Raw genomic sequence first — 15,092 nt, 5'->3', positions numbered from 1 at the left:
ATAGATCGCTGCAGCCAACCCCCTTTCAGTGTAGCTGGAAATGGGCGTGGTAAGATGAAGAAATTGTTAGATGTTGTCATCGCGTTCTTTAGTTTGGAGTGCTCTACACTGGGCGTGTGGGCGGAATTTATAATGTCCACAATGCGACTCTAACAGCAACTGTTTTTCCCCTTTTGTATAGACTGTTAGGGTTGTGTAACGGTAAAGTACCTCCGGCAAACCAATCGATCCCATATTTAAGACGAAGTCTACCTTATAAACTACCAGCTAACGCCAACCGTTAGCTATGGAGGAGAGGAAGGAGGAGGGAGAAGCGGAGATCCAAGAACACGGCCCCGAACACTGGTTCTCAAAATGGGAACGGCAGTGCTTAGCAGAGGCCGAACAGGATGTTCCGAACGAGGAGGAGACGGAACAAAGCCAACAGAAACTGTGGCACCTCTTTCAGAACTCAGCCACCGCGGTAGCACAGCTATACAAAGGTCTGTAAAATAAGCAGAACTTCAAGTTAAGCTAGCTAATGGAAGCTAATCCTGGTAGCTAAATGTATCGCTGGGTGGAGAGAGACACAAAGGACACCGGCTAGGCTAATAGTTAGCTATTCACAGCTGTTTCTACTAAACAAAACTAGCGGTGTTTGTTTCCATGGTTGTGTTGGGTGATACTTGAATGTGTATTATTTGAAATTATGATTAAAATCGATGATTCTGCAGTTCTCTTCTCGACATCCCGACGGAAGCTAACGTAAAGCCGCCTCTAGCGCTAGCAAACGCTAACAGCCGGTCACCATGTCAGAATGTGGGACAGTAGGGCGGAATCTGGTTCACAGTGTGGCCTGAGCTGTCAGAGGATCTCCAGGGCTAAACGGATCGATAGGTAGTCGAGCTAAGTGACTCCAAATACACCGGCCAACACAACGGCGTGTGTTGTCACTGTTTTTAACACATTTATTCCCCCTGTTTGGACACAATATGGCTCACACTAACATGTTTTTGTCCACACGTTAACAGTTACCAAGCTAGTCAAAATGGCGATAAATAGGGAGGAGTTTGCCGACTGAAAACAACTCGTTTGTTGACGGTCATTCGCGGTGGTAGTTAACTGTTAACAGTGGCGTGGTGGCTTTTTGTAAGTAACTTAATGGCACAAAGACGTTTTATTCCAACACACAATTCAAGAGACCTTTGCGGGTGCCTTGATAATATTTCTAACAAAATGGCGAAAAAGGATCAAAGTAAACATGTTCTTGTTGAAGTATCGGACCTTCCCTGCCCAGTTTTAAGCAATAAACTGAATTTGTGTTGCTTGGAAATAACTTTGGTTCCTGTCAGTCTGAAATGCGAAACCGCATTGAGCCCAGTTTAAAATGTTTGCTTTTAAAAGGTGACCTCATGGTTGGTTAGATTTGACCACTAAGTTATTTGCTCAGAATCAAATTAATTCATGATGGTCTTGTTGACCAACTGCCATACATTAGGGCTGCCCTATTTTGTAAGATTATTTTACAATTACTTGTCATGTGCAGTCAGTATTCCTGACTTAGTCTAGAAAAGCTGCTTGGTAAGATGTTTCTGCTTCCAAGCTCCCATCACTCAATGTTCAGACTGTAACACAGCTTCATAAAATGTAATACCAGTGAGGTATTTGTAGTGGAAACTTTATGGTCAGCCCCTGCAGATTAGATGTAAGGATTTGCAGTCAAGATTGAATTTGCGGAAGGATGATTGGTAGTAGAGTACTGCATTTGCTCTGAACAATTGTACTTGCATTTAGTGGTAAACCTAAATATCTGTGTTCTGTATCAGTAGTCTTCATGCAGACTGTTGCAATTATTTTTGATTAAAATAGTAGTAGAATTTGCACAGATTACTTGTCACATTTCACATCGTCATACTTTGATATTGTAAAGCTTATGAATAAATGGTTATAATGAAATCGTGGATGTTTTAAGGCAGCCATTGGATTCAATCTGAGTTTGAAATATGCCTGCTTATGAAAACCACCATCCCATCTTTGTTTTTTATTTGGGTATATGTGTAAGTGCAGTTGCCCATATTTGACTGACAGGGTATTGTGGGGTTTATGTGGCAACAGTGTCATTTGTAAGTTATCACAGTGTAACTAACTTTTTAAATTGAATTTACAGATAGAGTATGTCAGCAGCAAGGCCTCTCTCTCTGGGTGCCCTTCCAGAATGCAGCGACAGCTGTCACTAACCTGTATAAAGGCAAGTAAAAGTAATTTTGACTATTACCCATGTTGTTTCACTATCTCTTTCAGTTGCATTTTCTGTGGCATTGAGGAAGAACTTTATGTAAATAAGATTGGTGCGGATAAACTTTCATTGTGTTGTCCAGATTTACTAAAAACATTTGTCTTTGTGTGTTATCAGAAAGTATGGAGGCCCGCCAACGGAGCTATGACCTGGGCATCCACTTAGGCTACCAGCGCAGGAATAAGGATGTGATTGCATGGGTTAAGAAACGCAGAAGAACGATCAGGCGTGAAGACCTCATCAGCTTCCTGTGTGGCAAAGTTCCACCTCCACGAACGGCTCGCGCCCCGCCCAGAGTTGCCATGGTGTCTGCAAGCCGACCATCAGCCCCAGAGACAGGCAGCTCTGTGGAGACCGACCTGCAGCCTTTTAGAGAGGCCATAGCACTGCATGGTAGGTCAAAATGCCCAGTTCAGAAAGACACTGTTGAATTCTAAGAATTCGATGTCATTCGATATGGTTTGCTGTGAATTCACATTCTTTTTTTCTCTCCAGGTCTTAGCGGTGCCATGGCAAGCATTTCTGTGCGTTCTGGTCCTCCCGGTTCCCCAACTCACCCCGCCCAGTCCCTCAGTCGCCGTAGGAATGGTCTCCATGACATGGACCTCAACACCTTCATTGCTGAGGAGATGGCGCTCCATTTGGATTCCACAGCCAATCGTAAACGAGGCCCTGCCCCCTGTAGTGATGTCATCACAGACTCACCTACTCATAAACGGAACAGGATGCTCTGAACTTTTCCTACACCACTAATCCTCCTCTGTCCTCTTCTTGGTGGCCGACTGGACAGCTGATGAGGACTGATGCCTTGGCCAACCATTGAAATCTTCCTCTTTTCGTCTTAGTTGCAATGCTACAAATAAAGGAACTCAGCTATTACCAACCCAGATATTTCGCCCCGTCTTTATTTCTTATTTCACCCCCGAATGTTGTCTCACACCTTCACCATAGTAGTGTTCCATTCTTTTTCAGGATATTTTGTTCAATTGTTTGCCCTCAGTATATCTGATACCGAAGTGGACACACGTCACACATTAAATGTAGATGCTGAATGTTGCATTTGGACATTGTTTATATGGCCAGGCTCCTTTTTGCTTCACATCTGATAAAAAGATGAAACAGACTGTTGCTTACTGTTTGCAGTTCTCTTCCCCCTCATACCTCAAGCGTACTTCCTCCTCCTCCTCCACCACCTCCTTGGAGTGTTGGCCAAATCCGACTGGACTGAAACCCGCACTCCTCAGGAGGCCGAACCACCTCCCTACCATGTGGCCGAATCAAAGCGCTTGTCAGCGTGTGTATCTCATTCTGCTGCTGCTCTGTGTGTTTGCGTATCTGACAGCAGAACTGCCACTTACTGTGTTGTACTTGTCTTCGCCTTTTGAGAAAGCTGCTACAGTATCTCTGGTTGTGCAACAATGAGTGTGGGGGTGTGTGTGTGTGCGTGTGCGTGTGGATGCGGGGTTCAGGCAAATCCAGCACCCACTTGACTGAAACATTTCCTGTTTTACTTAAATTCATCCTATATTTTTCTTTAGTTGCCATTTGCAGCCCAAACCAGGATTTTATCACAAAGCAGGTCAGTTCAATTTACACAGATAATAGCGACTTTCATTAAGTGTCAGCTAACTGACCGAGTAGTGGAGTCACAAGATCTATTTTCAACAAAGATTTCTGTTTCCTTGTCCTGCATTCTTGCAATTTTTCTAATCACACTGTTAGACATAGGTATTGTCATGTTTACAAGTTATCCAAATTTACACTGTTTCCCTTTCACTGAGTACTGGTTCTTGCATTTTTGCATTAAGAGCAGTAACAGTGTTTCAAAGCTTGCATTTCACTTTCTGTTTGCATTTGGCTCATTAATAAAAACAAAGTTGCGAATTATCATTTTGTCTCTTGTACTTGAGAGAGAGTTACATTTTCACACTTGTGGGTTCAGCTTTAATTCTAGAAATATTACAGGTTGCATTTGCCTGTGATATTGCATTTTGTTTAGCCAACTCGTGGACTATTGGCATGGTGGTTCAGCAAGGCACAGGGCACTTGTTTTGCTAATATCACTGCTTTGTGATACAATCTTGTGTAATGTGTGTAAATAACATGTAGGTGCTGTTATATGTGGTACATCTTGTAAAAAGAAGTGCAAATCCGTTGGGATGTCCATGTACAAAAATAATTCTGACATTAAAGAAAATACAAGCGTTTATCTAAGTTGTCTGAGTTTTCTGCCAGTTGCAGTTTTATGTTTTACTGACTTTTACCTGCTGGACACATTTCTTTTTCAGTGCAGGATAATCTTTACTCTCAAAAGTGATGTTTCTAAGAATTACCAGGGGCCAATCTCAAGAAAGGAAGGATGAAGAGTGCAATGAAATGTAAAAAACAAATCCCTTGAGTTTCAGCTATTGTCTATTGCAGTGTCTGCCCTTTCTTTTTATTTAATTATTCTGTCATCACTTGACAAGGGCCTTGAATAGAGGATCTATTGAAAGGAGAATGTAGGATCTCATTTTGTAATTGTAACTGCTGTACAGCGGTGTTCTGTAAAGGCAGGTTGTCAAACTTTTTGCAACCATTGTGCACTTCAATTTTGCCAACACACGGGGGCGACACAGACTAATTTGTTCTGCTTTCTATTTTCCTTCACTGACAAAGATGAAATGTTGATAGATGGATAACAAAATATTGAACATGCTAACAAGTGCTGTGTTTGCGTTTTGTTTGGTAGAGCTCATTTTGTTGCCAACTGGATTCTTTTATTTGCTCAGTGATCTAATTTGTTAAGTTATCTCTATCTCGCTTGACTTCCAAAGGTGAAAGATGATTTCATTGAGGGGCTTGTTTTAAGGACAAATCAAAATTATGTAAAAATGAAATAAAATATCACAGGGTCAAATAGAACCACTTATGATAAATAAGGATAAGACACACACACACCATAATGACAAAATTATTCAAATTGTAGTATTTCAGCTGTCATTTGAGGTGACCCAGTGCATTAGTGTGCAGTTGTAGTCACAGATGAGCAATTAGAGGTAGTTATGTACTTCACCTAGGCAGTGGCATCTTTTAACACTAACAAATGTCATTATGACTGACATGGATATCGGACAGTTTTGGAAGCTTATGACCTCTGCCAAGAAGGCTGTTTTCAGTCCTGCTTGTTTGTCTGTTGGATATGTCAAATAGTACTTTGTAGTTGACAGAAGTTGACACCAAAACCATCTAAACAAGACTTGAAGCAAAATTGGTTTTCTTTTCCCACACCTATCTGCCCAAATAGGCCACAACCATTTCCACCTACACAGATATTTTCACACATTTGTTTTACCACTCTTACAAATGTCATCCAATTTTAAATGTTACACAATTTTAAACCTCAGTATTTTAATGGAACAACTGATGTGCACAGTAGAAGTGAAATTGAAAATTGGGCACATGAACTGAGCACAAGGCATAGAAATAAAAGCCAAAAATTGAGTTTCCCTTTTTATAAGCATAGGCTAAGTCTTTGCGGATATTTGGTTCTGTCATGTCTCTCCCTGATCTGACAGCTGGTTTGACCACAGTGCCCACACACACACACACACAGGCTCATGGAAACTAGCACTGCTGACTGTCTTCACTAAATCGCTGCCAAAGAGCCGCCACACTTAAAGACAGCCATGAAGGAGGCGCCACAGCCTCTGATGTGTTAGAGGAAAGTTGCCAGGTCAACAGTACTGTGTCAACTTTTTGGGCTTGCCCAAGTGAACGCCTGTCCATCAGCACAGAGGAGGATAAAGAACTGCACTGTCTAACCACCACATCCAGTAATCTGTTATTTCTTTCCTCTGCTAACACTGCACGGTTGTCTTTGTTTCATCATGTATCTGAAGGCTCTATTTGATGGAACCATGGAAGAGGAGCAGAGCTGACCGCAAGCTGTTCACTTCAAGAAGCTGTGTGTGTGTGTGTGTGTGTGTGTGTGTGTGTGTGTGTGTGTGTGTGTGTGTGTGTGTGTGTGTGTGTGTGTGTGTGTGTGTGTGTGTGTGTGTGTGAGTGTGATAGAGAGATATAGAGAGAGAGAGACATGACGAGAAGCAACAAGTGTCTGAATGTTCCAGAAAACCCCTCGAAGATGGCCATCTGGGATGCGCTGGTATCAGCTCTCTCTCTCACACACACGCACGCACATATATAGGTGTCTCCTAGGATGCCGTCTGGTCTGAGAGAGTTGGTGGTGTGTTTTGTAAACCATAAAAACACACACACACACACACACACACACACACACACACAGAAACGTCCGTCCCGTCATAGCAATTGTGTGTCTGTGTGGGCTTAAACATTAGGGACTCTTCAATGGCAGACAGCTGGCGATCAATGATGCACTAGTTATCCCTTGTGTGGATGTGCGCCGACATACACAGCATAAACACAATGGATAATGATAATTGCTGCACCAGGTTGCGCTAATTGATAGAGGACAGCATGCTTATACACACACACACACACACACACACACACACACACATGAACACATTAGCACATGCACATAAACAGAAGCCAATCAGGCAGACTGAGAATGTGTCCCCGGAGAGATTGAGCAGCCGGTGAGCAGGGAGATGAAGAGGTGGTGGAGGAGACACGGAAGGAGGAGAGGAGGAGGAAGAGAGGTTAAACACTCCCCGGAGACGGCTGCTAGTCAGGGCTCTTAGTTTTGGGCACATAGGCTACGGTAGGTGAGCAGTGCGTGTCATGCATGAAAACACAAGGTCTGAAAGATTGTCTCCTATTTTTGGGCCTGTTGTGTTTTTGTGAATGTTCCTCCAATTCAAAAGGAGCCCGCCTCCCCTCCCTCCTTTTCTCTCAGACATAAACATGCTTGCACGCACACACACCAGATCTTCAGAGCTCCCTGTGCACCAGCATGTCCCTGTCTTCCACAAATGCCATGAAAAAAAACCCCACGAGCTGATCACCATAGCAACACGTTATAAATCTTCCAGCAATATTTATACAACCCAGCAAGGAGGGGTTGTGGTGGTGGAGGGTGGATGAAGAGGGGAGGTAGAGGTGGTGGTGGTGGTGTGAGTGAGAGGGGGGTTCGTGATGCAACTCCTCTAAAAATCAAACGGTCATTATAGAAGAGGGGTTGCGGTTCAGGCAGATGGCCACAGGGCGGCAGCAGCGTCCAGCGCAGCAGGACAGATGAAGCATCACCAGATCGTCACTTCAAGACCCGTGGTTTTCAGTCATGTGCCACGCAGAGCCATATAATACTAGGACACGAGCCTGTTTCACTTTTTATTAGAGAATGTGCCGTGAGTGAAATTGGCCTTTGCGTTTTTGAACGTCTTCGTGACAAATGCTGGACTAGACAAGAAAGATTCAAAAAGTGGAAGGAGTCCCAGTGCGTCCTCAAAAGCAACACCTACCAGTGGTGATGCTGGGTATGCATTAAAGTACGGGGGAAATGGTTGAAGAAGAGAAGAGGAAATAAAATGAACGATGGGGCAGAAAGAGAGCAGAAATGATTGCAAGGTCCCCCCTCCTCCCCAAGCATAAGGATTAGATGTTGTGCTGCTGGCTGCAGATGGGTTTGGGCTTGATTCTGTATGAGTGTGCACAGTGTGTAATGTGTCAGTGTGTGTGTGGGTTTATTTTTTGGGCTCAGGAAACAGGTTAAGCAAGGAGGGGGGAGAGAGAGAGAGAAGAGAGAAGAAAAGGAGGGAGAGGGGAGTGAGGAGGAGGATGAGAGGAGGGAACAGGATGAAAGGATGTAGGTGAGTCTAGGAGGAAAGGAGGCCTAAATCCTCAGTGAGCTCTTGGGAGAGAGCAAGGAGAGACATGGAGAGACTAATGATGTGAGAAAGGGGAAAATGTAGAAAGACAGAGGAAAACAGGAAGAAACTGACAGAGAGTGTGTGAGCGAGAGACATATAGACAGGAAGGGGGGTGTAAAAAAGTGCAGCACAAGTCTCCTTGCTCACAGGTTTATATAGAAAAAACCAACAGGACCTGACAAGAGTCTGATAGGATCAGCTCCTCTACGTGTTCACTCACTCACACACGCCTACACACTTGCCCTCACACACACTCATAGTCCCACTTGCCCTCTCCTCAGCACCGCTCTGTTTTTTCCAATATTCTGTGCTTGAAGTGATATTTCGTTTTGGTACATTTTAAAATTTTCAGCAGGCTTTATCTGGTGTGACTTCATGAGCCATTAGCCTTCGACAGTGCACGACCTGTACAGTACCTCTGTGGGTCGATTCCTCAAATTCAGGCCCTCACTGGACTCTCTTCACTGCTAACTTGAAAAAGTGAGCCAGCAAAACAGAAAATGTTGTTTTCAGCCGAGTGGTTTTAATCATCACCTTGTTGTGCTCTTCTCTTGGAGGTCAAGGACATGGCGATGTCTTTTGATAATGGATTCATTGTTTTAAGTAATTAAGCAAGTAATTTAACAATCAAAAATGCAGTATTTTCTTTTTTTTTTTTTACAAACTTCTTTATGGTCCAAGTGGACTCATAGCTGAACATTAAGCCTTGTTTTTGTTGTTTAGCTTGTGATGTAGTGGGATTTTAATATCTTATGTGTTCTATGTTCTATATTTGCTGTTTAGTTGGTCAAATGTGAGGATTTGCTGCCTTTCTCTGTTTTGTATTGTCTTTTAATTATTTATGACAGGGGGCATTTTGCCTTCATGGGATAGCCAACAGTAGAGAGAGATGAGAAAAGATGTGGGAGGAGATGGGGAACTGTATAAGTTGTGGTTAATGGCTGGTGCCCCAGCCCCTGGACATGTCATTTTATGTCACAGTAAATTTAATATCTTTGTGGGTTTTGAGTGTTTGTGAAACAAGACATGCCATTTCAAGACATCGTGATGAGCAGTTTTCTGTTTTACATTTTATATTACATTAAGTAATATTTAGAGCTGAGGTGCAAAGAGTGGCCACTCATAGTGGCAAAACTGCAAAGAATGTCAGCTCTGCAATTCTCAGCTCTACAAAGCTTTTTAAGACTCTTTCAGCGCATTGTGTTGGTTTTACAGCTTGTACTGTTTACTTAGTCTCACCGCTCTCAACCTCATTTCCAGCAGCAATGGGCAGCATTTTATTTATTTTTTTTAGCAAAAACTGAAAAAACTAACAAACCCACTGTACACTACAAGCACAGCACCAAACGGCAATCAGACAAAATTAGAGACTAACTGGTGAACACACTGGAGCATTTAGCAGAGCCAGATATTTCCCTCAGGAGTTGGAGACCAAAACAGAGCTGACTGTAGTATTGGATAGAATATTGCACCATTGTAACATTCATCAGGTGGCCAGACTCCAGGCTAAAGGTGGCAGTATGCACAAAACAAACTAGTTTGTGCAATGTGTCACAATGTACAAAATCCTGCTGTCATGAAAAAGGGCGAGACGCGAAAGTCATTTAAATATTGAGATAAGACTGTACATTTTTAGACAATCTTTACTCAAAGGTATTCATACAAACACTCACCCAATCGCTACATGAAGTATGTGGGCTTCAAAAAGGAATAGCGGCACCAAATATGAGAAAGGTGTGGAGGAGGAGGGTTTCAGGCACTGTTTGACCATCCGACATGACGCCTGAATGTTGCTCTTTGCACGGAATGTGTTTGTTCACCCATTTGCACAACTTTAGAAATGTTAATGTGTCAGTGTTGTGTTTTTTGGTTTGTTCCACAGTCTCCAGTGGCCAAATGGCTGCAACCCAAGAACCTGCTGGTGGACATGAATGTTGAGTGAGGCAGTCCAGCTGAGGAAGGAGGTGTTTAAAGCCTGTTTGAAAATCAAAAGAAAGGTGTGAGCTCAAAGGGTCCAGAGCAGCGGGAGCTTATAGACATGTATTGGGTAACATCAGAGAAGTACAAAAAAACCTTTTGGTGACTCAGGATGAGAAGGCAGATCAGTGACCTGGCTGCGCTAAGCAGATACAGGGACACACTGAAGATTACTGTCTGAAGGTGGGAGGATAATTTCCAGGAACTCTTAAACCAGCTAGACATAATTTGGGAGGTAGTTCTCGAAGAATCAAAAGGGTCTAAGTCCATTTCCTCAGTGGCGGTCAGTAAGTAAGCTTGTTAGTGGAGAGGCATATTTTTCCTTTCAGCATTGGGGGATCCATTGGGAACTGCTCAAGCCACTACAATTATATTCTTCACCAATGAGAGCACTGAGCTCATAATGCGATACTATTCATGTACATAATATACTGCATAAACTATGTCTGGCACTTAACATGACATACTGACCCGAACAGTGAATTGGGGAAGGAAAGGGAACGTTAACTGTAATTCTGAGTAACACAGCAGCAGTGGACATTAATTGTGAAGTTGAACAAATAATGTTCTCAATTTATCAGAAGATAAGACTGCATTATCTTATTATACACCATTATAATTGTTTTTACATTTATGATTTGAATGGGTTAAACAAGCGAGATGCAGTATATCATGGTAATTATTTGGACTGAGCCGGGCCCGCTGTTGCTAAGCATGTCCTCACTCCAGCTCGATATGATCGTGTCACTCTCCCAAAGAAAGCCAAATTGTTTCACAGTATTTCTTTAAAAAATGCATTTTTGGCACCAATAAATGAGCTGTCAGTTGTTGTTGAAGCAGCTGTTGATATTTTTTAATAAATGCCAATATGAATGTGGTCACTAGTGATGAACCTAGAGATATTACCTGAAGTCACATCAACATAATGCTTCTACTGGTTTACAATAAATTTCAGCTGATTAGCTTTCTGGCCCACAACTTTACTGCTTTGGTTTAATCTCACCTTGGTTCACACAGGCTCTAAAAAAACCTCCCTAGGCCTACACTACCTGCCCTGCACCAAACAGACTAGCTGGTGAACATAGTGGAACATTTAGTGAAAGAGACATTTCTCTCAGGAGTTGGTATAGACCACAAACAGAGCTAAAAATAGACATTCGTAAGGTTGCCAAAGATCCAACTTAAAAGTGATGCTAATGTTGCTCCATAATAGCTGGATGTATAAATAGCCTAAGTAACTTTGCCAAATCAACTGAGAAGGTAATGATATGTTGTTTTCACAACTTGTTTCCAGTGCCCCCAATTGACCCCCATTTTTTAAGTTACAGGTTTAAATATTAGTCAGCACCCTGAAATTGATGCTACCGTTTGCCAACCTTTAGCACCTGCCAAGTACAGATTCAGACCATCCGCCACTTTGGTGTACAGGGAAAACACCAAGAATACGCATGTTGTAAGGTTAACATATTGTGCCAACACCCCTGCATCACACACACCCCACAGGCAGACCCACAAGTTAGCACTGGGAATATCTATGGCAGCATTTCAAACCAAACTCACCAGAGGAAGAGGCCTGGGCTGTCTTGAGTGACGCCAGTTAGCTTGCCAGCCAGCAACACTGACTAGACTATGGGAGGTAACAGGTGTGGGAGAATCACTGAGCTCATCTATTAGATGCAAGAGGTGTCACTTGGCTTTATTTTCATTGGGCAGCTTTTGTATTGAAACTCAAAATGAGTATTGTTTGAACGCTGGGTGAAGGTGGTTTTTGTTGATTTGAACTGAGAGAAGGACCGATTCATTGTGGGTGAACCATGGGTTTTGTATTGAGCACAAACGATAACACATTTGTCTGTGGTCCCTTTTGAAATACCTGGTTGTTGATTGTTAAGGTGGGGTGATTGTCTACTGAAAGACAGGAGATGAGTCCTTTGTGCATGTAATGCTTTGTGTAGGCCAAATATATTGAACATTGAATGAAAACATTTCCATTAAATGACGACTCCTAAATGAGCTGAATGTTATTCCTTCATTTAGCGCAAACGTCGCAAAAGTGGCAGATAACATTTCTTAGCAGCAGCAATGAAAAAAAGGTAATTTCACTTTTAAGGACCATGCCACAACAATGTCATTTTAAGGGTTTAATGACTATTCTGAATGTGCGGATAGATAAGTGATGTAGAGGGGAAGGGTGGTGGAAGAAAGGTGGCGTCTGATAGGCTGGTCTGGGAGGATGTATGATGACGGAGGAGACGGGGGGGGGTTCTGTCACAGAAGTGGTTTCACTTCACACAGTAATTTACTGCCCCCTCCCCCCACCAGACAGTACCTAGATGAGACATGAGGTGTGCACTGGGTTGAATAAGAGATGAGGGCAAGAAGGGATGAAGGGGGAATTTTAATGGATGAAGGGAAAGGGAGGGTGGGTTGAGCAATCAGACAAACGAGGCCAGCTGAGTTGCACCGGTATAGATAGGCTTGTCAGGTGATTAGAGGTGTGGTTCAGGCGTGGCCCTGCTCCCGAATCTAAGTTACCAAAATAACTTAATTTCAGACCCGTTACAGTGCATTATGGACTTCCACCCCAGGAAATGCTCTTTTTCTACTTTGACTAAACCTTTATACGAAGGCTACACAAGACAGACAGACATGGCTCCAAAAGAATAACTTATTTATTGATAATCAGTAACTGTAAGTGCCTGAAAAGAGGATGGTAAATACAAGTTACAATGGAAAATGAAAGTTTTTTACAAATTTTAGCAAACAATTTATATTTTTAACACCACACTTCCAGTTATTACTGATTGAACCAAACAAAAGGGCAGAGTGGGCCAGGAGGCAGTCTAACTAGAGTGTGCTCCAGGGGTGCACCAACTTACCCACCGCATGTGCTCACTGCAATCACTGCAAACTGGTTCACTGCAAATCGTGTCACTACCAAATCGTGCCCCAGTGCCGTTTACACTACAATCAGTGAAGGAGCCCACACTAGCATGCCTAGCCTCCACCAAAAGCCGACCACTAGCACCACTGAAGACAAAACAAGTTAAATAAAACATAATGGACCAGTTGGTTATATCTAAGATATAAGCACAGTCAACTAGGGGAGTGCTGGTTGGAGGCACCACAGCTAGGGTGTACCAGCAGTAATGGTTAAAACCCTAATTTTACAAAGGCAAAACAACAGATGACCACCTACAGTTAAAAACCTGCATATTAACAGACTTACAAAAGTAACAGTTACCTCAGGTATTTATCATACTCTACTTGTCGCTCCTTAAGCTTCTCATACCGTAACACAGGGTGTTCTGTGAGGAACAATACATCACGCCACTCCAGACAGGGAACCTTGGAATCAGCCAAACTACATAACAGGCAGGCAGTAGACTGCTACAAAACATACAACCTCAGTCACTGGGAAAAGACAATGAAAACATCAGACAAGGTTTTTAACTCACTCACCTACCTAGACATCATAGCAACAGACAGGCAGGGGAAAAGCAAAGAGGCAGCCATAATACTACAGCTGTTTTAAATAAGCTCAGCTAATGAGGGGGTTTGATCTGGGTGGAGCTAATTTGATGCTCCAGAGGTGCGTTCAAGAGCAAGGCTAAAAACCTATAAGCCTGCATAGAAAACACACACCACTACAAAGTGACATCAGCAGCAAGTAGCTGTAGTTAGAAAAGGTTCTCTAGCTTATTAAATGTTCCCACTGTTATCTATTTATCAACTGTGATAATTGAATTGCAAAGTGAAGTCTCCCTAACAAACTGGTCTGCTGTGCGGATGCGTCAACTGCGATTACGTATGAACCACGGGCGGCAAAGTCTGTTTCTCTTTCTCTCATACATTGTGGAGGCTTGAGAGTGTTATGGACACTCTATAGAGTTAATTGAGGGGTATAAATGATGTATATGAAATATAAGGGATGACAAGTCTCCTTGTCTCCTCATAAAATTACACTCGTGGTAAGTGGAAGGTGCGGGGGAGGATGAGATTTATCCTGACATGCTGCTGTGAGCTTAAAGGATAAGTTCTGAATTTTTCAAGCCTATCTTAATACAATACTCATATGCCTACTTTATATGAAGAGTTATTGGTCCCACAATCATTAATCATTCCTCCTCTTTATGCTTGCTGTGGAGAGACTGGTACTGATGTAAGAGAAGGGGGACAACAGTCCCCATTCCATATGAATGGTTATTTTGCAAAGCTATTACGAGGCTTCAGAGTCTGAGTTAGCCAAATCAAGTTGGTATTTTCTAAAGTTATTAGATTCACTCTTTACATTTGCCTGGACATTGTTTCCTTGCTGAGCTGTAATGGAGGGATGGTAACACAGAGTGAATTTTTTTCTAAAAGCACTCCAATTTCAGAAGATATCCAAGTTGAAGTTTACAGTGCATTTTTACCAAACAATGAGGACTGTGTTTTTTCTCCCCAATCTCTAATATTAGTCACTAGGTTATTATAGTGTGGACAGGAGGAGTGATAGTGACCAATAACTCTTAATAAATAACTATTGTATTATGAAAGACAATCTGAAACTAACATGCTGTTGTCCAACTATTGAGGTTTCACAGTGCTGAAGGTTATATATATATATATATATATATATATAGAGGAAATTGGTGGTGGAGCGCAGGATTTGTAGGAAAGAGTTTGTACTTTAAGCTCTGCCTATTTTTACACCTGTGTACACCTGGATAATCATTGCAGAAAGCAGCCGTGACTGCCAGATTGTGGTGTTTTCACCTCTTTCAAATTGCCTGAACACTCTTTTGCAGTACATTTTAGCCTTCAGCTTTTCTGTAAAGTAGACTACACTCAACTGTTGATCCTCAGACTCAGTTGAAACTAAGTTAAATCGTTCTGACCACAGAGCAGTGGACCAACAGCTTTTCCTCACACAGATAACAGGAGGGGTTCAAGGAATTTGATAATCCTGTATAAATGTGTTTTGTGGATTTTGAAACAGCTTATCCATGTTTTCCCTCAGGTATCCC

General features: G+C 42.4%; 1 protein-coding gene across 1 annotated transcript; it reads left to right on the top strand.

The window, feature by feature from the left end:
* Positions 1-133: 133 nt before the first annotated feature.
* zgc:77849 (UPF0472 protein C16orf72 homolog) lies at positions 134-4,482 on the top strand. The gene is made up of 4 exons (XM_038712941.1): positions 134-482; positions 2,147-2,227; positions 2,393-2,668; positions 2,771-4,482. The coding sequence occupies exons 1-4, from the start codon at positions 287-289 to the stop codon at positions 3,007-3,009; spliced, it is 792 nt and encodes a 263-aa protein (XP_038568869.1). The 5' UTR covers positions 134-286; the 3' UTR covers positions 3,010-4,482.
* The last annotated feature ends 10,610 nt before the right edge of the window (positions 4,483-15,092 follow it).

Source organism: Micropterus salmoides, unplaced genomic scaffold (genome assembly GCF_014851395.1).
Source record: "Micropterus salmoides isolate LMB-PRFRI ecotype aquatic unplaced genomic scaffold, ASM1485139v1 Ms_hic_scaffold_12, whole genome shotgun sequence".
NCBI classification, from domain to species: Eukaryota; Metazoa; Chordata; class Actinopteri; order Centrarchiformes; family Centrarchidae; genus Micropterus; species Micropterus salmoides.
This window is presented reverse-complemented; position numbering and strand designations above follow the sequence as displayed.